This window comes from Mesoplodon densirostris, chromosome 1 (genome assembly GCF_025265405.1).
Source record: "Mesoplodon densirostris isolate mMesDen1 chromosome 1, mMesDen1 primary haplotype, whole genome shotgun sequence".
In the NCBI taxonomy this organism is placed as follows: Eukaryota; Metazoa; Chordata; class Mammalia; order Artiodactyla; family Ziphiidae; genus Mesoplodon; species Mesoplodon densirostris.
The window spans coordinates 31,623,208-31,641,391 of record NC_082661.1 but is presented as its reverse complement, the minus strand read 5'-3'; the positions used below and the strand labels follow the sequence as shown (position 1 = coordinate 31,641,391).

At 49.3% G+C, this 18,184-nt stretch overlaps 2 protein-coding genes across 3 annotated transcripts in view; one reads left to right on the top strand and one right to left on the bottom strand.

Annotated features, from left to right (window-relative positions):
* Positions 1–7,175, top strand: part of PI4K2A (phosphatidylinositol 4-kinase type 2 alpha) — a 28,614-nt gene extending 21,439 nt beyond the window's left edge. The window contains exons 8-9 of one of the 2 annotated variants that reach the window (XM_060101311.1): positions 316–375; positions 4,386–7,175. In XM_060101311.1, the coding sequence (XP_059957294.1) occupies positions 316–375; positions 4,386–4,547 (222 nt within the window). In that variant the 3' untranslated portion in view covers positions 4,548–7,175. Of the gene's footprint in view, positions 1–315; positions 376–2,989; positions 4,357–4,385 lie in introns of those variants that run through there. The other variant, XM_060101321.1, reaches the window with a different exon arrangement.
* Positions 7,176–7,826: 651 nt separating this feature from the next.
* Positions 7,827–16,342, bottom strand: AVPI1 (arginine vasopressin induced 1). Its single transcript, XM_060101334.1, has 4 exons — positions 16,217–16,342; positions 11,588–11,650; positions 9,618–9,905; positions 7,827–8,418 (listed from the first exon to the last, which is right to left on the bottom strand). Exons 3-4 carry the CDS (start codon positions 9,902–9,904, stop codon positions 8,259–8,261), a joined length of 447 nt encoding a protein of 148 aa, XP_059957317.1. The 5' UTR covers position 9,905; positions 11,588–11,650; positions 16,217–16,342; the 3' UTR covers positions 7,827–8,258.
* Positions 16,343–18,184: the final 1,842 nt, after the last annotated feature.

Below are 18,184 nucleotides of genomic sequence, written 5' to 3'. Positions count from 1 at the left end.
AGCTGTGATGAATCACACTGGTCTGTGTGCTTTGTGTCATGTGGCTGCAGTGTATCTGCAGAGCTCTCATTTTCAAATGGAGCACTAGCACCTGGAGTTCTCTAGCGTTAATAATGAGACTGAGGACAAAAGAGTTACCTGTTCTCTATTTCCCCATCTGTGAAACAGGGAGTTCTTGGGGTGGTGGTTAATTTCACTAAGTCTCTGAAACTTCATGTAGGTTCTCTTTATTAGAAAGTTTCTAACTGGGGGAGGAAAACGGGTTCTTCTGAGGGATTCATGCAGGTTCCATCTCCTTCTGCCCTTCTTTTGCAGAAAGATCCTGGTTTCGATAGGGGCCAGTTCCATAAGCAGATTGCTGTCATGCGGGGTCAGGTAAGCCTGGGACATCCTCCTGGTGTCATCCCTGGGATCCCTCTGAGAGGGTTTTATGCTCACGTTGAGTAAATGTGTAAAGCTTGTATTTTAAACCCATCTTAGTCTATGCCATACATATTTGTAACTCTCTGTTAACACCTGAGAGGAAAGGTAGCCATCCCAAATCTCCCACCTCTTCCATGGTATCTGGTGCTTGGTGAAGCACTTACTATGTGCTTAGCTCTGTGCCACTTGCTGGATAGTTCATTGGTAAATTTACCTGGTGGTCTGTGTCCTCAAGTTGCGCTAGGCAGCCATATGCCTCGGTGGTTAAGAGCTAGGCTCCGGAGTCAGACTGCTGCTTCACCATTCCCAGCACTATGGCCTTGGGCAGGAGTCTCTGCTTCCTTGTTTATAAAATGGGACAGTAATCATACTTTGCATAGTTGGCCAGAGGATTACATAAGATAATGTGTATCAAGTGTTTAGTAAAAACAATGCCTGGCACATGGTAAGCACTCAGATGCTGGTCATGGTTATAATTTTTGTTGTTATAGTTACAAGCCATATTATTTCTTTTTTCTCCACTTCACCTTCAAAGAGAACCAAGGAAACCCCCAGGGTGTTGTTGACCTTCCAAAGCATAGTAAAGAATAGCTTGAAAATTGTCTAAAAACTCTGTAGGACACTGACATTCTGCTTATCACTTTGAAGTTTTAAAGATCGCTGGGATGGCTCAGTGGTTAGGGCACAAACTGGTCAGAGTGCCTGGTTTGAATCCTGGCTCTGCCATTTACTAGCCATGAGGTCTTGGTCGAGTTACTTAATCTCTCCTTCTTTTAGTTTCTCCATCTGTAACATGGGATTAATAATAGCACCTTCCTCCTTGGGTTATTATGAGATAAATCACTGAAAACAGTTGAGTAGTGCTGGTGTACTGAAGTACTCAATATGGGTTAGCTTTTTTTTTTTTTTTTTGCGGTATGCGGGCCTCTCACTGCTGCGGCCTCTCCCATCGCGGAGCACAGGCTCCGGACGCGCAGGCTCAGTGGCCATGGCTCACGGGCCCAGCCGCTCCGCGGCATGTGGGATCTTCCCGGACCGGGGCACGAACCTGTGTCCCCTGCATCGGCAGGCGGACTCTCAACCACTGCGCCGCCAGGGAAGCCCTGGGTTAGCTATTTTGATTATGATTTTGTATACAGCTTCTGTATACAGAAGCTTTGAAGGACAAGAGGGTTTTCTCGGTCATAATTATACATTTACCTCTTTCTTCCATTTAGCAAAAGGCTGCTGGTGAGAGCAACTCTTGAGCTTACCGAGCCCATTTTCTCTAGAAATGGGACAGACAGGTTTTAAGAGCTGCAGTTATTATAGCTGCCTGAATACCATAACATGGTCTTCCTACATTTCCCAAATAATGTAAGGGCCCAGTTAGGCTGGCAGAATTTTTAGAAACCTTAAAAGCCATGTGATGTAGTCTGGTATTATGGAACTCAGCATAAAGGAACAAACTTCTCAAGTTTATGTAGGCTGTACCTCTGTCCCTATTGTAGTTTCTTCTCTAATCCCTTCCCAACTCCAGTCTCTTGTCAACATCATAGCAATCTTCCTCTCATGATACTTAGTTAGGACCATTATCTAGAGTAGCAAAAGGCAGGGTGGCGGGGTGGATTGAGAGAGTGCAATCTTAGCTTTCTTTCCAACTTGTGCTCTTAATGTCCTTTGAGGGCCTGTGGCATCTTACAACCTAGAGTGCCTCCCTCTGAAACCATAAGGTTCCATGAGCGTCCAGCTCCTCCTCCTAGCATGCAGGTGAAAGGAAGGCACCACCTTCTACCTACCTGAGCTGTAATCACAGAGTGGGCTGTACAATGGCCCAGAGTCAAAGGTGAAGAATGAGGAACTCCTAGAGAGATGGAGTGGGGTGATAGAAGTTGTTCCTCACCATAAAGGCTTCTAACCAGGAGTTAGATAAAGAATGCAGAGTCTGAGGGAAAGCTTCTTAAGATAACATTTTCAAAGACAGTATTTCTTTTTAGGCATTATGTGCCTGCTATAAATTTTTCTTCAACTTTTTAATTTGAAACACTTCAAACCTCAGTAAAATTGAAAGAGTGAGTGGGGTCTTCTAGACTCACCAATTGTTACATGTAGTTAGCCACGTTTGCTTTATCTTATTTCTCTAAATATTATCTATCTGAATAGTATCTGTCTCTATATATCTATATAATTTCTCTCTTTAATATATCTATATAATTTGTCCCTCTCCCTAGATAGATAGATTTTGTTTGTTTGTTTTTGGCCAAATCTTTTTAAAGTAAGTTGTAGACAGTTTGACATTTTACCCCAAAGACTTAAACATGCTGGAAAGGTGGCTTCTAACCCGAAGAACCAAAGAAAGCACAGGGAGATCCAGCCAGGGCAGGTGTGAACTCCTGTCTCTTAAGTTGGGCGGGTCTCCTGCACAATTCACTCTAATTCCATTTGAACCTCCTTTTAGTTCTCTGGCCTGATCTTGTACTCAAGGCTCTTTGAAGCAGTGTAGGGTGCTGGCAATACCAAAACAATGAAGTAAAAAAGAAATTAATTACTGGTAGGATCGACTTCTCACTTCTGACCTCTGTTCCAGGTGAATCTCTGCCTCTTTTGGGGCAGCCCTTGTAGGCCAAGGATATTTATGGCTTGAGGCCTGTGTGACTTGGGGCTGCCACCTAGCTTCCCCTCCCATGTGTCTGGCCTGGCTGTGAAAATCTTCAACATCCAGTGGTATAAAGAAGGCTGTCATAGGACAACTTCAGCTTTTGTACTGTCCTACCAGAGAAGATAAATGGCGGTGACTATGATTTTGACAAGGGGAAGAAAATGTGTTCCTTTGGACACATATCTGAAATACATGTAAAATACAGACAAAAACTGGAAAGGAGCTGAATGCACTGTGGCATCTTGGAACAGAAAAAGGACAGTACTGGAAAAGCTGATGAAATCCGAATTAAGCCTGGAGTGTGGTTAATACTAATGTTCCAATGTTGATTTCCTAGTTTTGGTAAATGTACCACGGTTATATAAGATGATAAAATTAGGAGAAATTGGGTAAATGGTACATAGAAACTGTCTGTACTATCTTTGTAACTTTTCTGTAAGTATAAAATTATTCCAAAGTAAAAATTTTATTTAAAAAAAAGATGATGAAAAGACAGCATGAGAGGGACAATTCAACTGAAATGGCTTTTTTTGGTTTAATACATGGTCTTTGTAGGAAAATCAGAAAATAAGGAGAAACAAAAATCACCCTATCTCTAGGTCACCTTCCTTGACCCAGAGATAATCACTGCCAACTTCCAGACTTTTTTTCTCTGTAGATAAGTAGATAAGAAAATAAAGGTGGGGTCACACTATAATACTGGTTCCTTATCTCCTTTCTTTTCCATCTAAGACATTGTGATCAGTTTTCCATGCCAAGAGAATATATTTTTTAACTGCTTGTTTCCAATCCCTTAAGTTGTTAGCTGATCCCATACTCTCAGGTATTTATATCATTTTCACTGTTACAAACAATACTGCACTGTATTGATTGAAACTAAGAGTTTTGTGCATGTCAGTGATTGTTCCCTTAGTCCTTAAAAATGGAGTTGCTGAGTCAGAGGGCCTGTTCACTTTTAAACCTTTATGTTCCACTTGCCTTTCTGAAAAACTGTCCCACGATCCAGTCCCACAGCCACGTCTCTGAGCTCTCCCCAGCTGAGTCGTCATCGTCGTCTTCTGTATCTTTACTAACTAGAAGGGCAAAAAAATAGGACGTATTTGTTTTCATTTGTATTTTTTCAATGAGTAGAGAGGTTTCCATTTTCTGTATATTGCCCACTTATATTCTTACTTTAGTAAATAGCCTATTGGTACAATTTTCCATTAGTGGATTGTTTATTTTTGTTTTGATTCATAGGAGCACTCTATCTGCAGGTCTCCCTTCAGAGGCAGACCAGAATGCCTAGGCTTTGCCCTCACTGATCTCATTTTTCCCACTGCAGATCCTAAATCTGACCCAGGCCCTGAAAGACAACAAGAGTCCCCTGCACCTCGTCCAGATGCCACCCGTGATTGTCGAGACGGCCCGTTCCCACCAGCGATCTGCTAGCGAGTCCTACACACAGAGCTTTCAGAGTCGGAAGCCCTTCTTTTCATGGTGGTAGCCCGAGGCAGACAAAGGCACATTGTCTGAGACTTGGCCTGGGAGAAAGCCTGGGGAGCAGGTTGCAGGAAGAGCCAGAGAAGCCGGCGGAGATCAGTGCCCTTAAGAGCCCTCCCTCTCTGCTCACCACCCCCTCAGAGCTTTCCCAAGCGCAGGGAGAAGCACAATCAGGACAGTGTGTGCTGTTGGGCTCTTCTGAGAGCTGGCGTGGTGGGGGCTGGCGCTCCGTGCAAGTAGTCCAGATGCCTGGGAAGGAGCATCTCCATTCCAGCATCTCCTGGGGGAAGGCTGGGAAACTCCCTTCCCTTCCTGACACCCTGCTCTGTAGCTATTCCTCATTATATTCTGCATCAGAAAAAAACAAATACAAATTTAAATATAAAACCCAGGCAGAATCCCAGAACCTCTTATAGCAGAAAACCTCTCATCCAGACCTAAATTTGCATGGGCCTAGACATCCAGGTGTCTCACAGTTCCTTACCCCCACGGACCAAGGCAGCTAGGTGACTCGCAGTGCTGGGACAGACAGGAGCCACACTTCCTTTTGGTTTTCTGCCAAGTCTTCTTCCCCTTCTCCTCCCACCAGTGCAACAGGCTGACTCCAGACACGATTCTCACAGTGGGGAGACTTTTGCTGTAGAACTCCCAGCAGTTTTACAGGGATGGTATAGATCACCTCTGCTCCATTCCCTGCTGGGGACCCAACCCCTCTAGTCCAGGCCTGTAGGTTGCTTGTCACTCAGGCAAAGGCAGGAGGGAGGAAGCTGACTCCCCAGCACGCAAATGTGATCCATACCACCTGGGTATATGCTGGGAACTGTAATGGTCTATGGGTGAACTTATCCGAGCCTTGCTTCCTTAGTCCTTGGCCATAGCCAAAGGTAACAAACTCTCCCAGTCTGCTAATTTGTTCCTGTTGTTTTAGATGTTTTGTTCTCAACTCTTGAGTTAGTGCTTCAGTTCTGGGTTCTGGAGTGGCTCTCGGTGAGGGTTCTGGGGTGGGTCTCAGCACATAAGAGGACAGGATATTAGGTCCTTGGACTTCTTTTTCCGCTACCACTGCTGCTTGTTGGAGGTAACAGGACTTGTGTTCCGCCTCCTGGTTGGCAGCTTCCCTTTGCTCCCCGACTTGTTCCAGGCCAGTTTTTCCACGGCTTCTTGTGAAAGGCAGGGCCCTAAGGAGAGAGGCCTTCACACTGCCCCCCGGTGGCTGCCCAGCCCAGTGTGCATCTTCTTGCTTCCATGTCTCTCTTCCCTCAGCTGTCCCCCTTACCAGCTGTCCGAGCCCTTTCTACACCAAAGCAAAGAATGGCCTCAGGCGGGAGTAAAGAGGGTGCCACCCGTGGCTGTGGGGCAGCCCTGTGCTACTGGACATTTCAAGTTTCCGGCGTCCTGCGATTGGTCAATCAGCCTTGGAAAGAAACTATCTCGAAGGTTTGAAGAACAACCAAAGAAAGGGAGCAAGGACTATGGCTGTGTTCCCTCTGCTTGCCTAGCTCCCGCCATGCAGGAGGTATGCAGCTCCCTCGTCAGCTGCGCCAGGCTGGGCCCCTTCTAGTCCAGCCCCCAGGAGCCAGCTTATCCTGGGCTTCCACCCCGCCGACAGGAAGAGTCTCTGGAGCTGGGTACGCATGCCCTGTGGACAAGGCACAGCTCCCCGCTGGCCCCAGCCCTGACAATCCCATTGAGCCGACCCCGACTCTGGCCTTGGGGACCATTTTTGCGAGAACATGGGAGCAGCAGGGCTCCCAGAGGCCGGAGGGGACCCAGGTGTGTTTAACTCTCCAGACGTCTTTGTGTACGAACGTGTTGGTGAAGCCCCCACCTGGGTGTTGAGAGAGCCTGAGCAGTCTAAAGAGCCCGGTTGCTTCCCTCACTGAGCCGATCTGCACACTGTCCTCAGGCAGACCAGCTCTGGGATGAGAAGGAAACTGGGTCCAACGTAGGAGGGAGCTGGTCCCAGTCCTGGCAGGCCAAAGAGTACGGGGCCTCCTTTCCTGGCCCACATCCGTTCTCCTTGAAGCCTGTACTCAGGTTGCCTTGAATGTGGGCTTTGGGAGAGCCAGGGCCCCGAGCGCCGGGGCAGGCTTCTGGTGGCACTCGTGGCAGGGCCCGGCCCTCCGCCAGCCACAGGCCCCGTCCCCAGCGTCAGGGAGTAGAGGCTGGGCTGTAGTGCTGCTGCCTCTGCACTGTTCCTCCAACAATGCACTGTAGAAACTGTATGTGACGCATTGAAATCAACGCAGATGTATGAATAACAAGTCCAACTCTGACCTTTCTTGTCTAGTTTTCTTTGGTGGAAGGAAGACAAGGTAGGAGGCAATTTTAAGGACAAAGAATCCTGTGTTGCCATGGAGTGAGTTACTGAGATATGGCTCCTGAGTCTCTTTTCCTCTAGCAGAGGAAGGTACAGGTCCTCATTTCCCAAAATATTTTCATAACTCATTTGACACCAACACCTGACCTGCACCTACACAGATGCAAAGCTATTTGTAACCCTCATGTATCCCTTTTACTGTGAATATTTGTTACAGAAATATTAGTGTTCTGAGATGTTTCCCCAATAGGGATTATACAGTTTTCGCAATAACTCCTTTCTAAAAGCCAAAAAAATTCTAAATTACAAAACCATCTCTCCCAGAGGTTTGGGGTAATGAATGTGGACTGGCTTCTCTTTTTGGCCATAAGAGGGCAGCTCTGCTCTGTGTGTGCATCACTGCCCACTTGGAGCAATTTGAACCCTGGCTCCTTTAAGTGACGGATAATCAAGCAGATAGGATGGGTGTGAGGGGAGCTGGATGCTAATGAACATATAGTAGGCTTCTTTTGAGCCAAAGCTAGAATAGTAGTCAAAAATCCTCATCTCAAGGGTTTTCAGGCTACAGGAAGCCTCAGTAACGCAAAAGGCACGATTGGTGCAGCTGTCGAGCTGCCTCAGGATGGTTGCTCCACAGGGATGCAGAAGCCAGCTGAGGAGCCGGTGCCCACTACACTGACGGCAGACTCATCCGGCCTAGGGTCACGGCCCGCCATGCAGGGCTGACTGTAACAGTCTCCCCTTCGAGAGCTGGCTAGGGGCCAAGAACCCTCTCTCCTCATCTTGGACCAGGACTGCCTATGGAGAGGCTTCCATCTCGCCTCCCAGTCTGACAGCCTCTGGTCAAGGAGGCCAGCCCTATTTTCTCCTTCCTTCCCTCTCTGCAGCGAGCCCAGTGCCTCACCCCCAGCTCTGGAGTGTCCATTCTGGATCTTCCCCTTCTGTGACAGACTCACAAAGCTCTTGATGTGAACGGTTTTATTTTGCCACTTCAACTATGGTTTCCTTGTGCTGGCCTGAAGGGGCAGGGGTGTGGGACAAGCTGCTGGACGACGGGTTACGGTAGTAGTAGGAGGGTCAGTAGCAGGAGTGGTGAGATGCTGAGTCTGAGTGCCTGTCCTTGACTCCCAGGGGAATATCATGCAGCCCAGGTATAGTGTTAAATTGAGAAGGGCTGAGGCAGGAACGGTCACTGTTTCTCCTCAATCTGGTGAGGAATGGGTCCCATATAACAGCTCAGTGGAAGCCTCCGGGCCTGTTCTGACTCGAGCGGGCCAGTGGCAGCAGTGGGGCTGTCTGCTTCAACTCTCTTCCTTCTTCGCCTCCCCAGACCCTTTGGCAAAAGTCCCTATGAATCCTGGGGAAGAGAGAGCTGTTCCCAGCCCCGTCCCCGGATCAGTGTCTGATCTGATGAAGGTAGCTTGTGGGACCTGGCTTCCTCCAGTTCCGGTGGATCCTGGCACTGGTCCTCCTGGAGTTCAGATACTGCCCGCTGGAAGCCATCTCCGTGGCACTGCTCTGTGGGTCGGCCAGTGGAGCGCGGGCCTCTGTGATTCTGCAGGGAACAAGTGTGTGTTAAGCCAACATCAATAGGAAGGACAGTACAGGGACTGAAGAGATTTTGATCATGGTGAACTATTAAAACACGTTGTTCAGGGGGACTTCCCTGGTGGTCCAGTGGCTAAGACTCCACACTCCCAATGCAGGGGGTCCGGGTTCGATCCCTGGTCAGGGAACTAGATCCCACATGCCACAACTAAAGGTCCCACATGCCGCAACTAAAAGATCCCACATGCTGCAACTAAGACCCGACGCAGCCAAATAAATAAATACTAAAAAACAAAACAAACATTGTTCAGGGCCAAATGAGACCAGGGCTCTGGTCTCATCTCTGCCCAAAGAGCTGCATGACAAGGCAAAGCTTTCAGACTGCTCTTCTGTAAAGAGTGGGGCTAGGTCAGGGGGTGTGACACTCAGCATTTCTCCATCTTCCTCATCCTGTACTCATGGCAGACATCATTAATCTGTCCTGATACAAGACCAGAGGGCAAGTATCCATCTCAAGATGATTTCAGTAGGGATTACTAATCAATTGGAACTAATATGAGCAATGAAGCTGATCTGCTGCCGCTGGACCTGATGATCTCACAAAGCCTGCTCGGATCTGATATTCTGACTGTGGGCCCAGTGTGTAACCCATAGCGATTGGTTAGGCCATGTGGTTCAACTCGATCTCTTGGGGCTTGCTGTTCCTGAGCTGGCAGTGACCTAATAAGCAAAGAGGTGGAGGACTAGGGAAAGTTTAAGGTAAAGTTTCTCAACCGTTTTTAACCCTTGATGTCTCTACAGTACTCTCGTATGCTATTTTCTTAGTAATCCCACAGCCAAGGTTTTCACCAGGCTTACTTTTGAATGTTACCTGTTCAGCAACAGGTAAACAGGGTTGTTTTTTCTTCCAGACCATAGTCCCTCACACCTGGTGGAGAATCCCTGAGAAATGAGGTGGCCCTGAGAGGACCCAGGCACCCGTTCCCATGGGAGTAGGGTTAGGGTCATAGATGATTCCAGTAGGAAGAGCAACCTCTAAGTGTCAACCACGTGGTAAGTAAGCGCTGTGTAGACCTCACGACAACCCCAGTGGTAGGTACGTAGAGGTGAGGCCAGGTTAGCAGCTCCAGGCCCCAGAGCCGGGAAAGGGTGGAGTGGGTGTGTCAGTGCTCTCCTCCCCGCTGCCCTCCAGCCCCAGGGGCCTACCTGAGCCGGCTGCAGTGGTGTAGCGAGGGGCCCAGGGGCTTCTGCCGAGGGGGCCTCTTCCTGCGCAGCCTCTTCAAGGCCTCCGCCACACGGTGGTCCCCTGCACACTCCCAGACGACCTGCGCTCGTTCCTCGGCCAGCTGGTCCCCGCTGCGGTGAAACAGGCCCTGGATCTGCAGCAGCTCAGCATCCTGGAAGATGTTGGCCGAGGCCTGCTTGCGGCCCCGGGCTTCTGTCGGGGCCTGGCCGGGGGGTGGCTCGCTCACTACAGAGGCGGGGGTACCCATCCTGCGTGCCAAGGAAGGAAAAGGGAGGGATGTCAGCAGCTCAGCGGGCCCTTCCCAAGCCCTGGGGTCCTGACTAACGCGAGGGCTTCTGGTGTTTCTATTCTCCAGGAGCCGAAGTGGAGGAAGTCTTGACTTAAAATCACTCTAATTTCCCAGGGCACCTTGGGGAAATAATAATGATGATGACAGTCAAACTTTACTATAAAGTGCTTATGTGCCTGACGTATGTATTAATGGTCACAGAAGGTGAGGACTGTTTATCTCCACTTTACAGATGAAGAAGCACACCCCAGACGTTAAATGACTTTCTTGCAGGCACAAAGCCATGTGTAAGTGCAGAGCCAGAAGTAGAACCCAAGTCTGTCTGGCTGTGGAGTCCACGCAGAGCCCGGGTCCTAGTGATAACGCCCGTAGCAGCGGCAGCTGAAACGTGTTAAGCACTTATGTATCAGGCTTCACTGTAAGAGCTGTATTCACATAACATCGCTGAAATATGAACACAACAGCCCTATGAGGTAGGTACTTTTTAACCTCCTCATGTCACAGATGAGGAAACTGAAGAACAATCCAGAATACTCTGATGCTGAGACCTAAGCTCTGTGGCACAGAAGTAAGAGAGGGGCTGTGGACTTGGGCTCCCCAGGTGGGAATCCAGCTTCTGGCCGCCTGCACCACTTACTGGCTGGGTGACCCTCCACACCTCATCTGCTTCCTGTGTAACTTAGCCATACTAGTACCTACTTCGTAGAGCTCCTATGAGGACTGAGTGAAGACACATAAAGCATTAAGACCACTCATTTGCTTTTCCATCTACAACATTGAGAAGAGTCATCCCATTTTCTATTTTCAAGACCCTGGGGATGAACCTAGTCCATATAATTTAGTAAACACAGTATGATATAGACCAATCATATCTAACCACAGTCCAAAGGATGACAGAGGCAAAGGTAGGGGCACAAGAAGGGGTTACAGGGTTAGAATATCCTATCAGGGCAGAGGCAGAAATCGATACTAAGTTCAATAAAAGTTAGGCTCTGCTCAACGCCCCTGCCTCCTCACATGCAAGAAATGAAAACTGAATTACCTCAGTTCTAGACAGTTGTTTTTGAATGATAAAGGGATAAGAGGCTCACCCACTTTATCCTTATCTTCACTACAGCCTGAAAAAGCTATGGCACTGGAAAACAGACTGGAGACCAGGAAGACCAAGGACTTTGGCATTACACAGAGTTGGGTTTGAAGCCCAGCTCTGCCACCGTCCTGGCTGTGACCTTAAGCAAGTTACTCAACCTCTCTGAGCCTGTTTGCTTAACTGTAAAATGGGGCTAATAATCAATTCTCAGGATTACTGTGAGGATTAAATGGGTCTAGTGTGGTATCAGGTCCCCAATCGGAGCTAAATAAATGCAAATGCCCCTCTTCTTGTCATCCTTGACTTTTTTACTTGGGTCAGGGGTGTAATGTAGACCCTCCTTTTCCTCTGAGCAGCCTGGCCTGAGCCAGCTGAAGGCCTGCCTGTGCTCCCTTCACCCTTCACAGTCCTGGGCCTAACAAGGAAGGCCTGATTGCTAAGTCAGACCTCATTCCACAGCCAGCTATAGAGATACCTATCAAACAGCAACTGGCTTACAAAGGGGGAAATCAAATTTAAAATATATTTAAATTAAAAATGTACATGCTCACCGTAAAAAGTGCAGAAGAACAGAATCAGGGACTTCCCTGGTGGCGCAGTGGTTAAGAATCTGCCTGCCAATGCAAAGGACACGTATTCAAGCCCTGGTCCGGGAAGATCCCACATGCTGCGGAGCAACTAAGCCCGTGAGCCACAACTACTGAAGCCCGCACGCCTAGAGCCTGTGTTCCGCAACAAGAGAAGCCACCGCAATGAGAAGCCCGCGCACCGCAACGAAGAGTAGCCCCTGCTCGTTGCAACTAGAGAAAGCCCGCGTGCAGCAACAAAGACCCAGCGCAGCCAAAAATAAATAAATAAATTTATTTTAAAAAACCCAACAGAATCATATAAATAAGAGCATCACCAGTTTCCTATCCATCCTCAGCCCACCTGCCGAAGTAACCCTTACCCTCACCTGCTTTTTATGCTCTTGAGAATCTGAGCCATCTCTCCTTCTCATTCAGACTCCTCAGATATGACTGTCCCCCTCCTTGCCCTGGCCATCCCTCCTCCTCATCCCAGTAGCCATCCTCCTTCCAGTAACTTCCACACTCACCCTGTCCCAGTTTCTAGGTCTTCTATCATAAGAACCCCACTCTCTTTTGAAAAGATTTAATAACAAAAATAAACCTTCAGAAGACTGTCAGATAAATTAACTTCATAAAAATTGTGCTTTTGGGGGGACTTCCCTGGTGTTCCAGCAGTTAAGACTCTGCGCTTCCACTGCAGGGGGTGCGGGTTCGATCCCTGGTCAGGGAACTAAGATCTCGCATGCTGCGCGGCGTGGCCAAAAAAAAAAAAGTTAGGGCTTCCCTGGTGGTGCAGTGGTTGAGAGTCCGCCTGCCGATGCAGGGGACACGGGTTCGTGCCCCGGTCCGGGAAGATCCCACATGCCGCGGAGCGGCTGGGCCCGTGAGCCATGGCCGCTGAGCCTGCGCGTCCGGAGCCTGTGCCCCGCAACGGGAGAGGCCACAACAGTGAGAGGCCCACAAAAAAAAAAAAAAAAAAAAGTACCTGTTATCTGGAAAATGGGAATTTTAAAATCTGCCTCTCCATAGGCACAATTATGGGAATCCAGTTAAGACCTAATATGTGTGGTAATTAAACCCCCAGCGCTGGATGATATAAATATACTGTGACCAGACAACAACAGTCACCAAGTAACCAAATAACACTTTCAGGCTGATAAAGAGAAATAAAAGCTAACTATGGGGTGTTTATTCCGAATCAGCGACATGCATGGTATCATTTCATCCTCAGAACAGTTCTTAGGAATCAGGCACTGTTATCCTCATTGCCATTCAAAGGGGACTAAAGAGTAGCTGAAATACGTATCTTTGGCTCAGCCAAAGCCAGAACCTCATTTTAATGACTGCAGCCCGAGCTTTTAAACCACCAAGTTGCCCTCACAGCCAGGCCGCTCAGAGCACAGTTCTTCCCATCATTTCTGTGAGGACTGTTTCACTATTCTTATCTAATTCACAAAGCGGGGAAACTTGCCAGTGGAAAGGGAAGAACAGTGAATGTCCCACATGCCAGGCAGGAGTGGGGCTGTGGAATTTATTTTAGTCTTCACTAGCACCAGAGCTCTTCACCAGGTGACAGGCTGCCCCAGCCTTGAAGCCATGAACCTGTGGCCCTCTGAAGAGGAAGATCCCCAGCCTCCACCAAAGGAATCTGGAACTGCAACCCGGCCCAGTGCACAGAGCACTGGCTTCTGAGTCAGAGGACTAGGTTCGAGCCCTAGTTCTGCCACTCCCGGGCTGAAAGGTCTCAGGCACTTCACGTGGCCTCTGTGGGCCTGTTTCCCTCTTAAATCTGAAAGGACAGGTTGGTGCTTGTGGTCTCCAAGGGTGTGTGCTGGTGTTGGGAGTCAATGATTCCATGACAAGGCTAGGTCCATAGGGAAGCAGAGATGGGTTTGCTTGTCTGCCAGGGCCCAGGAGCAACATGTGTGGACAGGTCTGGCTTATTCAGTGCCAGGGAACTTCCCCACCAGTAGCTTCCCTTTTCTGCCCTCCTCAGTCTTCCCTGGAGGCCAGACCCTGCTGCGCTGCTGTGGGCTGTGGGGTTAGGGTCTGGTGGAAGACAGAGAACTCACTGCTCTAAAGCATTCTAGTGACCTAGGCTGGCTATGGCCAAGCCTGGAGCAGACTCCCAGACTGATCTTGGTGGTGGGAGAAGGGGTGACAGTTCTTCTCTTAGACTCAGGCAATCTCACCCTCCCTTCAGAGAGAATGGCAATGGGATCAAGTAGCAGCATCTGCCTCAGGGAGGATGTGGCTTGGAGCCTGACCTCCCAGATGGTCCAGCCACCTCTGCAAGGCCCTGCCTCCTGCCTCTAGTCTCTAGCTTCCAGCCTCTAGCCTCCAGAGGCCAGTTACAGAGCTACAGTGAGTTACAAACACACCAACGAGGAACCATCAGGGAGAGTCTGAGCCTCCAGCCTCAACCACAGCCTCCATGAACCCCGAGAGGCCTTGGCACCTCCAGATTTTGAGGCCCCTCACTCCTGGCTCCGCCTCCCACTCTGGGATTCAGATAGCAGAGTGAGGCTGGGAATAGAAATCAGTGGATTTCACGGAGGACTATCTGGTAAACTCTGAGAAAACTGAATCAGAACACTTTTATTATCAGAAAAAAATTTCCTGTCTTATTCAATGTGTTACTTTCCCACGAACTTCCTGGACAAGACCTGAATCCAGGGAAATCAGTGTGTACTTGAACAATGGCAGTTTTTTAAACTGGGAAATGAAACCACGGCTCTATTAAAAGATTATAAATGGATCTTTCATTTCAGAGCTGACATAAAAAATAGGTATGGGTCTGTGAGCAAATGCATAAAGACTAATTGTGAAATACTTCAATTTGATCCAAACTAGCTTAGAAATGAACTCCCAAAGTAAATATCAAATGTTGAAAATGAAGTTCAACTTGTTTTGAAACAGGCAATAAATGAATTGCAGGGCTCTTACAAAGAAATATATTTAAAAGGTGACTCACCATGCACTGAATTTGAAGTACATAAATATGGTGCCCAACTGAACATTCTTTGTAATGTATGAAGCTCAGCTCAGACAGTCATTTTCTCTGTAGTCTCAGGGAGGTACTGGGAACTATGACAGGCACAACACACTTGTATGACCTGGGCGGCAACTGGGCCCTCACTCACCCCCTTCAGATAATGCTGGTGATGGTAATAATCTGTAATCAGAGGCCAAGGGCCTCTTTAGAAAAAGAACTGGAGGCTCTGGCCCAAGGCCCAAATCAACACCTGTGGCCTTGGCCTGCTTCCCTGCACAGACATGCCACTGGACAGCAGCCAAAATCAGTGGCTCCTTCAAGCAGGAGGCTCAGTCCAAATGGCCTTGTGGGCCTAGCTCAGCCAGGAGAGAACTGGACACAGGTTGGTCTCCACTTCTGTGTCCCAGGAAGTAAAGAAAGGAAATGGACCCTTCCCCCAGATCAATTCTCAGATATGACCTGGAAGTAAACTCCTGCTAGATCTAGGAATAACTCAAGAGTTCAAGAACCCTGAATTCTGGCTCTGCCCCTGATAACTGGGCACCTTGGCAGGCCTCGGATTTCCCCTGCCTCAATTTGCACATTATCAAAATGGTGAGAATAAATAACCCTTAGGGGATAGGGAGATAAAGTATGCCAAAGCATCTATGCCAGTACATTACGTCGTGAATGAATGATGCAAGGGAGAGCGGCTGTTTAACCACCAGGGACTATAGAATCATTGCCATTTTCATCCTCACTACTGTCATGAAACTCCCTCAAAAGGAACCTTCACTCTTGGGAGAAGAGAGTAAAGGGAGATGGATTCATCTGTGGACTTTTAAATCATCGCTGCCATTGAGGCAGCTTGCTCCCTGTCAAGTGCAGAACAGCACTTTCTGAGGAGTAATATCTTTAATCCTCACAACACCCCTATGAGGAGGCACTGTTATTGTTACACCCATTTTACAGATGAGAAAGCTGAGCCCAGAAAGGTTAAGTAACTTCCCAAAGTCACACAGGTGGTAGGTGATGAGGCTGGGATAGGAACCCTAGTCTGATCCCAGCGCCCACGCTCTCAACCACTGCTGTTTTTGTTCCTGTCGGATGGCTGACGAAGTCTTCTGGGGGAGGAAGGACCCAGGAGGCTCTGAAACGGGCTATCTGCTTCTGCGGGTTTTGGAAGGCGCAGGGATCGAAAGTCAGGTCTCCCAAGCCAGCCTCTGTGCCCTCGACACTCCACCGCCCCGCGGGGAGTTAGAGCGATTACTCACCACGCTGAAGGGCAGAGCCGACAGACCTCAAATCGGGATGGGGTCAGCTAAGATGCACCCACCCCAACCCCTTGCACGGCTTTCGAAAGGCCGGGCGCAGCTCTGGGCTTCCTGCCTCGACGGTGCTTACAGGCACCGGACGGCGTTCATCAACAGGACAAGACCTTGGGAGGGGGTATCCTGGTCGAGGTCACACGGCGATATCCCCAGCACGGGTCCGCCCCCGGGGCTCAGACGTGGCCGCTTCGCACTACGACGGGCTCTAAGTGGACCTGGGAGTTCGGGTCCCGGAGACACCCCTGCTCTGACGGCCCGCCCACTCGCTTCCACCGCAGCTCAAGCCAGGCTGCCGAACCTACGTACCTAGCCGCCTGAGGCGATCCACCTCGGTCACAGCCGCGGTCCCCCAGAGAAAGCGCTCCCTGGCTCGGGAACAACCAATCCTCTGCCGAGCTTTGGTGTGAGCGCCCCGCGAGCCTTCCAAAATCGAACGCGGAGACTCCGTGAGCCAATCGGCGGCGGCAGAGGGGCGGGGGGCGTGTCCCACCTAGCCCCCTTCTCTCCGAAGGCCTCGAAATCCGAGTGCGCCAGGTCCAATCAGCGGCGGAGCAGCAGAGAGGGGCGGGTCCTCCCGGGCCCTTTCCCTCCGCCCCAGGCAGCCCTCGCGCCGCGCGCGGAGGTGCCCCCTTCATTGACGTCAGTCCTCAGGAAGAGCGCGGTTTTGCTGGCTCGGGAACGGGGGCGGGCCTGCATTCCTGCCCCGGGGTGCGGCGACGGCTGGCCCTGCTGGTTACACGTGACGGATGCTCCCCTCCCCTGGGCCCGAGGGCTTTGCGCGCGGCGCCGAGTTCCTTGCAGCATGTGGCCCTCTGCAAATAGACTTGCAGCTCCTTAAACTCAACTCCCAGACCACTTGTCTTCTGGCTGCAGCTTTGCGGGAGAGGAAGGGACAGTCAGTGCGGTGGTCAGACCTTTGGTTTCAAAGCCAGAATGTCGTGGGTTCGAATCTTGAATCAGCTGTGCAATCTCGGGCCAACCTCCTAATGAGACACTATTAAAAAGGTTTCATTCATGCCTTAGACAATGGTCCATTAGGGATTCACCCTGTCCGAGTTCCTTGACCAGCAGCGAACTGGAGACACCTTTAATAAGCCTTGCCTTGGGGGAATTTACAGCTTAGTAAGGGAGGCAGACATTTAAAAACTTAAAACATTTAGTTGTGATTACAATTGTGATAAACATGAAGGAACCTAAGGTCCCTTGGGGAAGTCCTAGAAGGGAGAAGTAACATTTCAGTTGAGTTGTGAAGGAGGAGTTGAAATTGATCAAATGAAGAGGAGTGGGTCTGGGCAGAGAGAAAGGCACATGCTAAGGCCAGGAGGCAGCTTGACTCAGGAGGACTTGAAATGAGGCCTGGAGTAAGGTCAGCAAGGGAGAGAGGTGGGGAAGCAGAAGGCAGAGGCAGGTAGTGAAGTTTCCACTTGGTCCTCTGAGGGGAATAGCATTGTATGTGTTTATTTAATAGATACGTTATAGCACTTACTATGTGCCAGTAATGCCAGTCAGCACTTTACAAATAGTAGCTCATTTCATCCTCATGACAAATTTGTGTTCTTAGAAATTCACTTTGGCTGCAGCTTGAAACTTAGGGGGACAGGAGTGGATGCAGGGTGTCCAGTAGGCCCTTGATAAGTGCTTGTTTGCTTCGTTGGAAGATGAGGAGTTGTTTGTGCACTGGTTCAAAAATGGTCACAAAGGGCACCTGCGAATAGGCAGCTGAGTCACCCTGACTTCTTTTTCACTTCAAAGCTGACCTTTGTAGTCATTTGAGTTCTCTTTTGTAAAAGTTCCCGGGGGGGGGGGGGAACGGTAAGAGCCAGCACACTGGGATTGTGGGTCCCTTTTGGCAAGGTGGAGGGTATGTTTGGGAGCTGTTCTTCCTCATCCCACGGCCTCTAATTCCTCTCTGTGTCCTGCACAAAAACAGTATCAGCAAGTGCTTTATTGTAGCTTAAAGGGTTTTAACAGTGGCTTCTCTTTGCTTTCCTGAAGCCCTGTGGGAATATTGAAAAAAATGAAGAAATCAGCAATGTTCATCTCCAATAGAAAGTATTGCTGCAAAGCCTTTCATCCAACTGCTTGGCTAAGGAGAGTACTGTGCAGACAGTTAAACCAGGAATCTGGGCTTCTGAACCAGGAACTCCTTCTACTCCATTCTCCACAATAGGAAAGCCAAACTCTTGGCATATCAGTGCTTGGAGAGGCTAAGAATTCTGATGCCATGAGCTCTCTGAGCATACCAGGGTAGGAACTGGGGACTTGTGTCTTCTG

Excerpts from the sequence above, each read along its gene's own strand:
- AVPI1 (XM_060101334.1), bottom strand. The coding sequence starts at position 9,904 with ATGGGTACCCCCGCCTCTGTAGTGAGCGAGCCACCCCCCGGCCAGGCC. Across the intron at positions 8,419-9,617 it reads CACCACTGCAGCCGGCTCAG|AATCACAGAGGCCCGCGCTC; the intron begins GTAGGCCCCTGG and ends TGTTCCCTGCAG.